The 15820-nt window shown below is 40.7% G+C and overlaps 1 protein-coding gene across 1 annotated transcript in view; it reads left to right on the forward strand.

Annotated features, from left to right (window-relative positions):
- Positions 1-2086, forward strand: part of SLC16A2 (solute carrier family 16 member 2) — a 466864-nt gene extending 464778 nt beyond the window's left edge. The window contains exon 6 of the mRNA XM_085608252.1: positions 1328-2086. Within this exon, the coding sequence (XP_085464378.1) occupies positions 1328-1548 (221 nt within the window). The 3' untranslated portion in view covers positions 1549-2086. The remainder of the gene's footprint in view (positions 1-1327) is intronic.
- Positions 2087-15820: the final 13734 nt, after the last annotated feature.

Here is a 15820-nt window from a genome sequence, read left to right on the forward strand (position 1 = left end):
TAGAGTTTCGAGAAAGGGAATGATTGATGGAAGTCATATGTGAACTTGTGAAAACACAGTTACCTTTAAGCAGTTGATGATGGTCATAGAATGTCGATATGATTTTATGAAGCTCTGAAGTTCTGCAGGTCTGGAGGGACCAAAAACCCATGAAATGTGGAACAGCATAGAATATAGAAAAGTTTGTGAATAATTTTTTTATGAAAGTCAGTGAATGGGGTGAGAGAAGATTTGATGAGTAATCAAGGTGTTCTGCTTTAATAGTGAAATGGATGGTGATTGTTACACTTTTATAGTTCAAGGACCAGGTGAATGACTTAAAATTCCATGCGCAAACAGGTTTGCGACCCGTTTGCGCATGCAATTTTAGTCTGGGCCATGTACTTACACTATTTTGCGAGTCGCACTGCCTGCCCTTAAAAAATGAAACAAAAGCGTTTCTTTTTTTTGTTTTAAATGCAGCCCGTTTTCCTTTAAGAAAACGGGCTGCATTTAAAAAAAAAATTAAGCTGCTTTGTTTAAAAGCAGTCCCAGACATGGTGGTCTTCTGAGCCCAGCAGTCCACCATCCCTGGGAGGACCTGTCATTCCCGGTGGGCTCGGAAATTGCGAGAGGCTCATTAATTCATGAGCCTTGCAATTTGTGACCCAATAGGGAATCGCAAACAGTGTTAAACACACTGTTGTACATGCAAAATAGCGCCTCGCAAATTGCGAGTCGCAAAAGACGCGCGTTGTACATCTGGCCACAGATGTTTTGTAATTATATATAAAAGGGAATTTGTGCTATATTTACCTACATGGTATTTTAGATCACTGGCCTCATTTGCAGGAGCGCAGTAACACGACATCCACCAAAACATATGTGGTTCTTATTCACCTCATTTAGAGTGTGTGGACATTCAAAGTTCTCAAAAGAGGTAATGCCATCGACTCTGTGAATGGGAGTCTCATTAAGACAGTCCTGACACAAGTAAAACTGGCTGGGCAACAGCCTCCCAATTTAGGGTAACCCCCTCCAAAAGTGTCCTTTGTGTCTGGGGCCGGCATGTAAACTATGGTGGTACGTGCCAGAAAATTTCCTGAAAAGCCTAGTTTCTCTATGAAAAAACTCTGGGGAGACATGTGTGAAATATCAATATGTTGGATTGGTCCATTAGATTGACTTTGATTGACTCAAAACTTCCAATGTGCTGCTGAAATGTACTTTGTATGACGCGGGACACACGCTGTGGGGTGCTATATTATGTACCAGTAAATTCAATGTTTCTGCGACCTATGCATCATAATGGGATACACTACTTGACAGTGTTTTTTCTGTCTTGCAGGATTTCTCTTTGATTATACTGGAAATTACAATTTGTCGTTTTACTTAGCCGGAGTTCCTCCAATCATTGGTGCCCTGGTCATCTCCTTTGTTCCGCTCATCCACGAAAGAGAAATGAAGAGGCAAAAGATTGAATCAGGCAAAGCCAAGATGTTGAGTTCCGAGACGGTGATCAATGGGGAACTTCTGCCTGGCAGTCCTGTTACAGATGCTCGGGTATAACATTTGCCTCACCTCTCACTAGCTAGTCAAGCACTGGCCTCTCTTCGCTAAGAGTGGCGGATACCCACAACCTTGCCCCCCTTGTATTTGTAAATGGGGCCAACTCCCTCCCCCCATCCAACACCCGCTTTTCCCCATGTTCACACCAAACCCTTTGCTCTTTTCCCCATGTTCACATCCTTTCTGCAGGGAAGGGGAGGATCTTACTCCTCCAGTGACTGAACTATTTTCGAAGAGACTTTTTTGGATTTTACTGGTTTTCATCGTTCCATAAGGATCTTAGAAATATATTTTTTTATTTGGCATAGTAATATGTTATGGTTGCAAAAAATGTCTTCAACATGAACATGGCTTGCTTAAGCCTTCAATGTTATCGCTTCTCTTGTAGGAAAAGTTCATGGCTGCTCATGGATAGTCTATTGAATTGTGGGTTTACCACTTTTCTAAAAATGAACTGAAAGTCAAAAGTGGAAGCTTTGTGTTTTGCAGCCTTCAACATAAAAGTGTTACAATGTCTTTTTTTAATCAATATAATACTATATATAAGATATATATTGTTTTTTTCCTCTGGTTGGCTTGTGTAGAAGCTATACACCTGTAACTTGTCTTTTTTTTTTAAATTAAGGAACCTTTATTGCCTCAGCCTATGCAAATTCAATATCCTTTCGCGCCCCATTTGGTAGCATAGCGTATCGCAGTGTGGTCACAGAGTACATCTGCAATATATTGACATCAAAATGATTGCCAAAGACGTTGCAGCTATGAGCTTTATTGTGCATTTTCCACTCTTTTTATGTGTCCTTTCTGTACCTGTGACTTTCATAGGTTGGTGTCATTATGCAGTCATTCATTGCATCAGATAATCTGGAGAATGGAATTTAGGATCTCAGCGCAGCAAATGGAAAAGCACTGGCTGCAGAAAAACATGCGAGGGAACGTCTTTTGTCCATAAGGACGACTTGTGGGTACCTATGGGGTTTCATCAGAGATGCAGGTGAAATAGTGGCAGTGAAACTGCTAACGACGTATCCAGAGTGTCGAAAAACTATCACCATACCAGAACATTTGCTAAGAGTAGCATATACAAATATCTAGGGAGTTATTTACTAAAGGTTTGATGGGGCTTGCGTCGTGTTGCACAATTGTGTTCCTCACCATAAGACCTTATAATGGTAAGTAACAATGGCCACAATGGTTTGTGCATCTTTGCATCATGCACAAAACCTTAGTATGTAACCGCCCTAGTGTGTTTTTGCGGAATCTTCAGTGACTGCCCGATGAGCTAGACTGATGATCCTGCTGTGCTTTGTGTCTGGCCAGTGTAAACTTTGACTGTCTGAGAAGATTTTTTTAATTGCTAATTCTTTTTTCACCATTGATGTTACTAGGGAAAGAAGTATTTACACGTATGTGGCACAGAATAGTTTCCTCTATGTCCACTGATCCAAAAAAACTGAGGATAGCCCGAAGAAAGCCTCGAAAGGGCTACTTGCACTTTATTGAACAGGTCACTATCATGTCAGTGCACTGTTTGACCAGTTGACCCCACATGGACATCACTATCAAGCTGAAGACAGGAGCCGGCCATAGTATTCACTAAACACACTGAATGCTCACTTTCACTTGCACATAAGTAGTAAGCACAACACAGAAACACTTGGATCACGTTTTGATTTACACTTGTGCATACATGTAGGGAAACTATTTCCTGAAATCACAAAATATTAAGGATATGGATCATAAAAGGCTGCTGCTGATTGGGCTCACGTTGCCTGTTCTTTGGTGCTTTGGTGGATACAAGAATTGGCTTCAGTCCAGCAAGTGACCTCACAAGTTTTGGTCACTGAGGTTGACATCCTAGTCTCATGCAAACTGTGCCCAAGGGACTGCAGGGCATATACCAAAAACATCTGCATTCAGCAAGAGTTTCAAGTAAACATTATTGGAAGGCTGGCATGAACCCACTATTTTGACTTCACAGAGTTAAAAAGATTGCCTTCAATTTTCAGAGTTGCGGCAGAAGTTAGTTTAGTTGCAATAAACACAGAGGCCAGACTACACAAGAGTGCACCAGCCCCACTGAAACAGTCCTGATTACATGGATTGCACAAGTAGATTTTTCACAGTTATTTGAACTTACAATTGTCCTGCCAGGTGCAAAGTGTTGTTTAGTCAGTGGAGGTGTGTTAGTAGCCAGGCTTAATTTCTGTAATAAGTACCAGCTTCCAAGATATTTCACAAGAGGCAACTGCAGCTTGCACCACCTATGGTCACTCACAGCGCTGCCAAACACCAGTATCAACGACACCTTCTTACCATTACAGTCCTATAAATGTAACAATTTTGGACTGTACTATGTGACCAAAAGCAGTATAAATGGCCTGAGCACCCTGGTGTTTATTTTATTTACATTTTTAATTTTTAAACACTTTGCACATGTGCTTTTTGAAAAACAAACTAACATCGCCACCATGTGGTAGACTGTCAAAAATATGTGCCGGTGTTCTGAAATATGTGCCAGTGGCGAGCATCGCTGAACACCAGCACAAATAAAGGACTGGTTGGCGGTTATCATGAAGTCCAAATGTTGGTACAAAATGTATGGACCACGGCCTGTGAAATCTATCAACCACTCTCTGGTTCAAGTTGTTCAGTTCTCTTCTGATAAAGTAAGGGCAATTTCCTAACAGTAATTCAGAAGCAGGCAAACTGCATTCTGTGAAGTTTAGCCAAAATAGGGAAAGCATCATTTGTCTACCCCAAATATGATAATTGAAATATGTCTGAATTGTCCCCTCCAAAATATGCCTAGAAGTCCTCACCGTTACTCAACAATGCCACTCATACCTAAGAAGATAGTTGTAAAACATTGACTAGCAGCCTGTTTCTTGATTTAAATATTTCCTCACTATAGAAGATGACTTTTCCTCAGTGATTGAACCGATATCCTTCTTCCCAAATGATTTGCTAAGGGGCTCACTTTTGTCCTAAGTTGGGGTGCCTCAATTATTGGTATGGCTCTGGTGTAACAATATTCTCTTACTCAAATGCACTATAAGACTTGGCTTTTCTAATAACATCCAAAATGGATGATCTGTGCCTTATAATTTAATTAAAACAATCTCTTAAACTAAAAATGGAGGATTAATGCCCATTTCTTCTTGGAAAAGCTGACAACCACCTTACTCAGCTGTGACCTAGTCTAGTGGATTACTAGTGGCTCTTACCAGATTAAAACAAAAGTGAATATTTTTCTTTCTAGTTGCAGGTAAAAATATAAATCCTGTTTATATTTCTGATTGCAGGCCCGGTTTTCTGTAGATTATTTTTTAATTTTTAACTAATTTTTACAGCAAATTCAATTTGTGCGCTTGCACACAATGTGCGCCACTTCACAAAATTTCTAGGAATCATGCTTTCTATAACTTGATGCTAGCAGCACAGTTTCTAATTCGCCAAGGCATGTCAACGACCCAACTTCATCATGTGTGTTGGAATAGTAAGCAAAGCGGCTGCACCTCCTTTGCTTAGTCTGTGCTACATACATCTGGCAGCCATTACTGGATGTGAGTTCACACATTCAGTGATGTGAGACTGTAAAATCTCCTAGCTTTCAAGACTGTGATTTGTAATTCTGTTAAGAGCATGGAGGCGAGTATCATGCTTTTAGAGGTTCTTTATATTTGATAGCAACTTCAATTTTAAATATTCAAAGGAATTCAACACAAACAAATGACTTTAATGAGCATCCATGTAAACCAAGTCCATAATAACAAACCTACAGCCATTTTAGGATCTCTCTTTGCTAGAAGCTTCTTCTTTGTTGTTTGTCTCTCCTCATTGAACTTGCTGGTTCTCTGCGACTGTGAACAAAATAGATTTGTAAAGCAAGCCATTCAAACATTATTTCTACTTTACAATCAAACTAAGAAATATGAAGAAATGAATTAGTATCATTCTATGACAGCGCCTAGGGCAAGTATTATGCTAGTTCAAAGTTTAGCAATTATCTCTGATGCAATATCAGGACAAATAAACAATTTAAAAGTTAAATATTTGCCTCAATCAACTGAATTCATGGTATCTACTAAGCAAACATTTACCAGTTAAAATTGTGCCTCCATGGCTTATTTTATGGCTTCCTATGACTCTGTCAATGTTTATTTTGGCTTCTGCCATAATCCATTGTACTCGCCTGCCCAGTGGCGCAATAGAAACTGCAGCAAATGTATTTCCAGTAGGATATTAACAACTCTCACACCACTTTACTTTAGGTCTAATTTCCCTAGGTCTGGACCCAATTTTTTTAAAGAAACTTATGAAGTATGGACGAGGATTTTCAGTAAAATTTAGCTAAGAGATCAATCTTGCAGAAGATTCGACCAGACAAAATAAGAGGGGTAAATCTTCTACCATTCAGGTTAAAAGTCTTAACATCCGAAACCAATCATCAGCGAATTAGGCAGTGTAACATGGTATATATTGTTGATGACTGTTTGTGAAATAGGTTCTGATTGGCTGACCGGAACTCTAAAAACCTCATCACTGTGTTGACATCCTTAGAGAACAATATCTAAGTTCTGTTTGAATGGAGAGTTGTAAGCCTTTCAGAACTTTTTTCATGAGACGTTGTTGTCCAGTTGGTAGACTGTCTACAGAACAGTGTCTTGCTGCTGACATAGTAGACTTATAAAAGCGGATTGTCCTGTAATCTGACCCTTGGTGGGTAAGCTGCGAAATAAAATTAACCACATTTATAACACCTATCTCAAAGGTGTTCAGGTGTTGGTCACCTACCAACGAACACACTGTGACCAGGCTTATCTGTATTGATGATGTGATTCCAATTTCCAATCCGATTCGATTGAATCTACCAAGTTTCTGGGGTCCCAGTCCACAGTTATATTGCGTTAGCTGGGATGGTGTCACTGAAACATGGCACTCTAGACAACAGTTCCAGAAGTCCTTCTCCAGGTTTTCCAGAATTCTGGGCTTGGTTTCTCCCAGTCTGTTGAAGTATCTCACAGCAGATATGTTGTCCACTTCCAGAAGAACAAAGCATTCCCTAGTATGTTTCGTCCAACACTTCACTGCAAATGAATACACCAGCTTTTCCAAACAATTGAGCAAATCTGCATTTGGTCCTCCAGCCTATTTTACTGGCGCCGAACGTTGAAACTGAGAATGTTGATTACTTTTCTCAGGCAAAGTTCTGTCTTCGGAATGTTGATTATAAAAACCCAAGATCTGGCAGGTGCTCATAGCCCGAGATGCCAGAGCCGTCAGAGAATGACAGTTCTGTTCTATGCATATAAGGTTTTCTAAATGGATGCTCAGTCTCAACCCCAGTGTTTGTAAATATTCAACCATTCGTCACATCATCTTGGTGAAGCACCACAGGGGAGATGATAGTCCAAAAGGAGGCGCACAGAACATATAGATTTGATGGTTCCAAATGAACCAAAGGAACCTGAAATGAGGCTGAAACTTCTAAATGGAAAGATAAACATCTCTGAGATCCAAACTGATCACTCACTAATTCTTACAAAGGCTATTTCTTAAAATGACGACTCCATTCCATTTTGAAATGTCAACATAGGATCCAGGAATGAAATTATTTCATATATAATACAATTGGAGTTCCTTATCTTTCTTTATCACTAGGAAAAACATTGCTTATTAGCCCTTTTTCACAACTTTCTTTTTTCAGAACAGAGATGTCTCTATTTGCTTGTTTCTGATGAGCAAAGAAGATATTGTGAGGCCAAGATGCCTGCTTGGGAGTGCTATACATTTTGATTTTACAACATTATATTGCCTGTGGAACCCACATGTCTGACATTATTTGTCTTCTGGAGTGTGCTGCTTCCTCTGCATTCTTTAGCCCTCAGTGCACTTGAATGGCCAGTTCCGTGCTGAGTCCAGAGGTTGCAGTGCAATAACCCAAGCTTTATCCACATTGTCATATACTGTGGCTCCAAAAACCTGGGAGTTATTTCCCCTTAACATTAGCTGCTCAGGCTCCTGTACATATTGCCCTGTAGCCCTTTTAAGAGAAAGAGAAAAGACCGCAGGCAAAGCTTGATATGCCCTCTACTAGCAGTTTTCATGCCTGTTCTCTGCTAGGTCCTAAGTGGGGGCCTCACTCAATTATTATGAAGAAGTGGAGCTGAAATGGGTCTTTATAGGGAGTGGTGACTGAGGGTGGCTGAGAATGGTCAGCAGGCTGTGCCTACTCACTCAGAAACACAGCAGAGCATAATTCTAAAAGTTTACAACCCACACCCGGGGTGGGCTGCTTCCGCCTCTGCCCAACTTTGGTATGCGCTAAGCAGAAGGCTCAGAGCCAAAGAGGCACACACAATGGGGACTGTGCCCTCACTTTAGAGAAATGACTGCTGATCACCCTTCTCTCTGGAAACTCTCGCATGTGCATGTGTGCTGCAGTCTCTGCTAAATAATATCAGCCAATCTGAATATTTGAATACAAAATATATGTAGATGCTAATAGACTAAATAATGAACCATAATAATCACAATAAAAGTAATATACATGGGTATAGTTACCTTAACCTGCCAGCGGCAAGGAAAGAGGATAAAATGGCAATGAGATTTGAAGTTATGGAAATGGATTGTATGGATTGGTTGTTAAAGTCATATATTTAGTTCCTTGTAAGATTGAAATTTTTACTTTTCATTTGTTTCACAGTGAAGTTGCTGTTTAAAGTAAAGACAAGCTGTCGTGGACAAAAAAAAATTATTTACCAAATAGCACAGATGAATATCAGTGTTCCACTGTGGCTTACTTAAAATTACATTTGATCTATACCATGTTTTGTGGCTCGCAGAAGAGGAAGCAGATCTCCTGGGATTTAAGGAAGCCCAGAAGAAAAATAGCTGTGCCCATAGGGATCTATATGGTGGCTGTACCCGGCTAAATTTAAGAGCTAGATTGGATTTCACCAAATATGAGGCAATGCGGGATGAAGGTACCCACGGACTTTGAGACATGGTTAAATTCAAGGCATAGTTATACATTAAGATGTACATAAGCAAATGTCAGTTTCATTAGAATACATTAAATATAAAAAAAAATGTAATTAAATATATGGATATTTTTATTTTTCATGATGTCTTTTTTTATTTATAATGCATACTGTGTGTGTGGTTCATATGACATGCCAGCACAAACAGTATAGCCAATTAGCAACTTCTTTGACCTGTGCTTCAACACACTAGACAGTATGGGACATAGTCAAGTCAGTATTCTGGTCATTATCTGATCACATGGAGCAAATGGACTAGCAATCATTTGCAAACCATTAGGGAATGTGTAATTCCTGTATGACACAGGACACAGTTTCACATTGGCAGAAAATATGCCATTGTTAAATCTTGTTGATGAAATGACTCATTAAAATATTTTTATTTCTTAAAAGGAGGACATAGTCATTGGATTAAATAGGGTTATTGGGATCTTGACCCTGTAACTGAACACTATATAGTCATAGGATGAAACATAATTTAGAAGATAAGGCATATTGGTATCTGAGAAAGTAGCAGTCTAGATTTCTAATCCCAACTTCCCTTCTTTTCCAAGTTATCTAATCCTGGGAAGATCACTTGTTTCCTTTCTTCCAATTTTCATATCTGAAAATAATTAGGAGTGCTTAGAAACAGACAGCCCCGGCAAAAAGCACTATACAAACATGAACATGGATCTCCACTCTGGGGATCTCATGTAGTTGGTAGGCCTGCTTGGGACCACTCTGCTAACACTTTGCTGCTATCTGTAGCAACTCACCTTTTAAAATGGCATCTGGTGAATGATGTCACAAAACCTGAGCGATATCTTTAAACAAAGGAATATTGTAGAATGCTTATTGTTGGTGCCTGTTAGTGATGCAGGCCTGGGTAAAAATAACAGTTGTTTTTTTGATTAGATGGGTGCTTTAAATTAAATCTGAATCACTACTTCATGAATATGGATATGTGCACTGGTCTGATTAAAATTCCCACTTAGTACAGGAGGAACTCTGTCAGTCTCGTGCCACATCAGTGTTCCAAGAGGATGCCATTGTTAAGATGGTGGTAAGAATTCACAAGCCACAAACCGTTTCAAATTGGGCATGAAAGTACCCCAAAAACTTTCTGTTTTTCGAGATGCAAAGGTTGAAGCAACTTTCCTATGTGGGAACATATTTTCCATGTGGAGAAAAAAGTGAAGGTATTTTCACCATAACAGAGATCTGGAAGATTTTCCATCTGTGGAAAATCCACCTGCTTAGAGTTACACTACTACAAGGAATCTAGGATGTATTTAAATTTCCAACCTGAAGGACAGCAAATTTGTGACTCAGTAAATTTACGAAATCTGTAGGCATAAGACAAGGGCTCCATAAGTAACTCATTTGTTTGAGAATTAGGACCTCAAAAGGAAACAGCTTGTAAAAGCTGCCAATCGGTCACCTTATTTGATCTCTACATCCATCCTTTGACCTTTTTGCTGAGTTGATGTGAATGTTTTTAAATCCTGTAGTATTTTCTTCTTCACAAATACACAATTATTCAGTAGGACTGATACAGTGACAGAGCGGTCAACCGACCTTACTTTGCACCATCAAAATCATTGTGAACGTGAGAATCGAACCACAGTTTACATTTAATTGAATTTGCTTTGAGTTTCTTTGAGTCCGCGATTAAACATTACGGATTGCAATTACAACTTAGGGTATCCTGGCCCTAAATCGCTTAGTCCAAGTCCAAATACCTTCTAGCCAGTGCCTGTGAAAAGCCAGGTCTTGAGAAGTTTACAGAACCTTAAGTCACCCTCCTGCAAATGTGAAATAAGATAGTGCCTATGCTTGAGTGTCTGAAAGTGGAAAGAGCGCCCATTCATTGTAACTCACCATGAAGGAGATCCAACATTAGACCTGCTACTTCATTCTGCACTACATATAGCCTGAGGAACTGGTATTGGAGCACTGAGATACAATATCAAGTGGATCAGTCGAGATAATTTAAGGGCCTGCACCACTGACTTGAGGCCTGAGGAAGGCAATAGGATCTTTTGTAGCAGCTTCATGCATAAAAAACAGGAGGATGTCATTCTTTTTACCTGAGTGGAGAGACTAATGCCTTGATCTGGTAAGACTCACTGATTTCTTACTAATGACACTGTTGTGGTGGGGGTTGCAGGAGCACCCAGTTTTACAATTTTTAATATTTCTCAAAACGACAATCTAAGCAACCCATGCCTTTTTAAAAAACACATTTGTGATCATTTTAGTAGAGTGTTTTCATAGCTTCCTGCATCTTTGGATACAACACAATTTCACAATAATGGTGAGTAAATCTAGTGATGAATAGGAATCCACTATAGGAATCTACTACAGTATGCGAGAGAGAAACAGCATTCCCTCTGCTCATCTACATTCCCACAAAGAGCTAAATGAGGGGTCTTCAACAAGACTCAAGGCACACACAGAAGCTGTAGATATGCAAATTCTCACTGAGGAACACCCATTGGTTTGGTTTGGGTCAAGCCCATTATTTGCACTCAAAGATTGCACGTGTACACTTTAATGTAATTTATATGTTCAAAAAGCTTAATTAATCGTGCCCACCGTTCTTGACCATTTTTGCCTTTTCTGACAATGGGTGTTTGCCCAGAGCCTTGATGCGTATTATTTGATGTAAAAACACATTTTTGGACACTGGCCCTATATTGTACTCTGTAGAAACAGTGGTGTCATTTCAATAGCATCATGGTGGTAATGGAAGTATGGTTCTTTTATCCTGCGGTAGTCAAAAAGGAAGTGACATCACCCAGTCTATGGACCTCGAAGAAGAGCCACAGTGATTTGTTAATCTAATTTGCACTATGCTGCAGCATGCTAGCAAGCATTAGCTGTACAAGTTGGCACAAACAACCAGTTGCTAAAAGGCTGAACAGATTTGCTTTCGAAACAACATTATCTGGATTGGTTAAATCACAAGAGTTGTGGCTTCTGGTACAGTGGTGGTATACACATATTCCTAGAAAACTGTTAGCCAGAAAAATTAGTTACTAATACTCTGGATAGCAGTAAGTCCCAAAAGATCAGCAGTCCAGGAAATGCAAACTGTGTGGCAACGGAGTGAAGAGCACTCCCTTCTGGACAAATGGCGCAGTTCAGGCAAATCTTAAAAATTGAACGCAGCAGTGACTTCATTTGGGGCCTTTTGTAGGTGTTTGTTCTAGTGCCTGCTCCCAAAGATCCACAGACATGATTTCACATTTCCTACCGTCTCTCTTCTTTCAGCTCCTAGTCTAGCATCAGTGTCACTCAGGTGGTCGCCTGAAAATGTTGCTTCAGGAGCACTTTGAAGAGGAAAAACAGACACACTGTAAACAAACCAACCAGACATGGCTCAAGCAAATGAACTTACAATAATTGTTTGCAATGCTAATGTTTGATTTCAAGTTGTCAACATAGGACCCCATTAAATACCGAATACATGTAATAAAAGGAGACACTGTTCCAGATTTAATGATGATAACTTTTTTTTTACAATGTTTGGTCCACAATGCTCTTGTATAAATTAATGGTGATTATGCTGCCAACTTTTTGTATATTGAACCTTCTTCATTGCCTTATCTTGCTTGTAGTTCGTCTCTGTGCAAATAGAAAAAAGATATATTTTGTAGTACAATGTAATCCATAGTATCTGTATTTTTCTAGAAAGTTAAATATGGATATGCGAAATGTGATAGACGCAATAAAGGTAATAACAGCTGTCCTCGCTTTGATTATTCCAATGGAGGTCTCCAAAGACACCGTGTGAAAGTTAGCTTACAATATATTTTGTAACCCTGTATTTTTGGGGGGCGGGGGTCAGGGCATGTGGTTCCCAGGTTTTCACTGGCTGAGGACGTTCTCATTTCGTAACCCCCACTGGCACACTTATTGTTCTGCAACGAGCTTACTGTATAACAACAAATTGGCAACATGTATTCCAGTATTCTTAAAATGGGAATCTGGGTAATTACAAGTCTAGAGTAACAAGGTATCTATTGGAATGATTTATCATCACTTCTGTCGGTTGTATTATTGGTACACAGCGGCTGCTCCTACCCTATGGCGGAGGACCGTCAGCCCCTCCCCCACCAGCCTCAAAATGTGAAAAATACAACATTAATAAAACGTGTTTGTTACCGTTTTTTTCCCATTGAATGCGTCTTGGGGGTGGAGGCATCGCTGGGCAAGTCACGAGGGGGAGTGGTGGGCACTGTCTTCAGTGTGCATGTGCGTTTGGCCCGCCATCTCAGGATGGCCAAACTGACATGCACACTGAAGCTGTCTCCAGCCCGACCTGCTTTGCTAGGTTAGAGACAGCTCTCCATGCCACTGGAATCAAGCTATCCAGACTGAAGAGGGGTGAAACCCCGAAACCGGTCCTAGGATGCTTGTTTCCAGTCCAGGGAGGACCTGGCTTGGTAGTTCGGGCTGGACTGTACCCATGAGGCACAGGGTCAAGACTGATTTGCATATGGCTGGGTTCAACCTGGAAAGGCACGGTGAGCAAAAAAACGAAGGATTTAGGCCCAGATCGCTGTACTGGGATGAATGTATGACATTGTTCTGCATTCTCTCCTTCAACTGTTGTTTTTGCATTTGTCACCCCGAGTGGGACGGGTATGCTCAGACGTGAGTCCCATGCTCTCCATGACACTGGAATCAAGCTATCCTGGCTGAAGAGGGGTGTCCCCGAAACCGGTCCTAGGATGCTTGTTTCCAGTCCAGGGAGGACCTGGCTTGGCAGTTCGGGCTGGACTGTACCCATGAGGCACAGGGTCAAGACTAATTTGCATAAGGCTGGGTTCAAACTGGAACGGCATGGTGAGCAAAAACACAATGGATTTAGGCCCAGATCTCTGTACTGGGGTGAATGCATGACATTGTTCTGCATTCTGTCCATCAACTGTTGTTTTTAGGTTAGAGACAGCAGGACCAGGCTCCCAGTCTCCCCAGGAGAGCAAATTGAGGACACTAAGGCCAATCATGATGCTGCTCTCATTTATGAGAGCAGCGTGAGGATTGGTCGCAGGAGAGGCTTGGAACCTGTGCTGCAGCGATGAAGAAGCATAAGACCGGTGTTTCGGCGGGTGGCAATGCGCCAGGTAAGTTCTGTTTTTTATTTGTTGTGTTCTCTCCACCCGAGTCCCCTTCGCCGGCACACCAGCCGGTACTGTTGGTGCGCCATGTAAATGTCAGCCAAAAACCAATTATTTAATAAAATATATTTGTACGTAGTTTAGCAAGCATTGGCAAATCTGATAAACTGTTTTTCTGAGTCATTACTAAAATATTGCTGCAAACCTGCTGCAATGAAAACGTTAAATTAAAAACAATTGCTTTCAGTAAACAATGACATAAAGGGTTTGATATGCCATGAGTACTTTTGAGACATAAAGCAGTCACTCATTCTTAAAAAATTGGTTAATATTTGATGAGGATGTGAATCCTTCCCTGGTTCTAAGTCTTGTCCTTTCCAATACACAAGTTTGTTACATAAACCTGGACTCTAAACCTGGTAGCTATGGTACAGAGCAGACACGCTTAACTTAAGGAAAAGTGTGTAAATTATTTAGCAGTACCTAAACAATTATAATTCAAAACACAACACAATCAAAATCCCACATCCAAGTTCAGAAAATAGAGAATATGACCCGTAAATCCAATAAAGTGAACAGGAGATGTGAATTTTTTTCATTTCAAGGCAAAAAGATATAAGTAAAGCTAATCAGACGTCACTGTTCATGGTCAACTGGGACAATTTCAGAACAATTGCAAGGGAGAGGAGATCACCTACCCCAAGTGGGTCATCTGGGCAAAGTTATTACCTTCTGTCTTAGGGTGCAATTTACATGTTGGCGGTAAGCATCCTCCATTGCATCGGAGTGTGCTTACCGCCAACATGACGGTCTGCCCACCAATTTTTAAAGAAGGCCAACCATAGTTTGGCTATGATGGAGACTATTCCATCTCCGCTGTGGCCAAACTTCTCAGATGACCTGAAAGATTAAGGGCCATCTGAGAACTGGCTATATGTCTGTCCGCCCAATTAGGATGGGTGGACATATCGCCGTTTTTTATTGCCCATCACCGCCAGGTAAACCAGTAAGGAGCAGTAAAAAAAAGTGCTCCCCTTGCCATGGGAGATATCTCCCATGGCAAGGGGGCCATGTTGTTTTTTATATTCAAGCACAAAAACTCACTTTGGTTTCTTGAACTGGAAAATAAAAAACTTTGAAAACTTTACTGTACGACTCCGTCATGTTTGATGGAGTCATAAGGCAAAGTACCAATGCATTCACAGGATCCACCTTGATAGCAGTTCATGTGAATGTTAGAAATGTCCATCCGCCTGACAGACATTTCTAAATTTGAGAGTCGGACACTCTGCGAGGACAATGGAGTATGTTACTTCGTTGCCCTGGTGAAAAACAGCCCAGCCACCGAGAATTAAATCGGGCCCTTAGTCTCTAAAATATATTTGTATGTAGTTAAGCAAGCTTTGGCAATAGTAATAGACTGTTTTTCTGAGTCATGCCTAAAATATTACAAACAAGCCTGCTGCAATGAGAAAGTAAAATAAAAAATCCTCCAGTGGATCAAGATTACAAGCTGTAACCGGAGAAGAACTCAAAGTCGAATAGCTTTTGGATGAAATCCTGCTTAAGCCTTTGATTTTGGCAGGAAAAGTTCTGGACCCGTAAAATTCTAATTTTGTAGTCGCCAAAGACCTCTCGTTGGGTGGACACCTTTTCACAACTTCGCTCACTCAAGATTTCTGCCTTCTGGCTTAGTCCCATATGTACCAAAATTTGCCGCAATGCAATGAAGCCAAGGAAGTTGCTGTTCTGCATTGCGTCACAGGGAGAGAGCAGAAATGTGCCATCTCTACTAAATAAATGGCAAATTTCTACTCTCTCGTAGCCTGGTGCACCTATGGCTACCTAGCACCAATACAGGCATCCTTACACCATGAAGCAAGGGTGCCTGCTCTGTGCTCAGAATTCCTAGTGGCGTATTCTTCTCTCTGTGTGTGGTGCAGAATACAAAGAGGGAGTAGCGAGGAGACATTAAGATATTTCTCCTTGTTACACCAGCGTGGGGCAGCCACACTATTCTAGCACAAACCCATATTTGCTTACTTTACCAAATATGGGTTTGCTTCAGAATACATGGATCGATGAATGGGAACACCCATGCTCCATCCATGGAAT

The sequence above is a fragment of the Triturus cristatus genome, chromosome 5_2 (assembly GCF_964204655.1).
Source record: "Triturus cristatus chromosome 5_2, aTriCri1.1, whole genome shotgun sequence".
Lineage (NCBI taxonomy): Eukaryota > Metazoa > Chordata > Amphibia > Caudata > Salamandridae > Triturus > Triturus cristatus.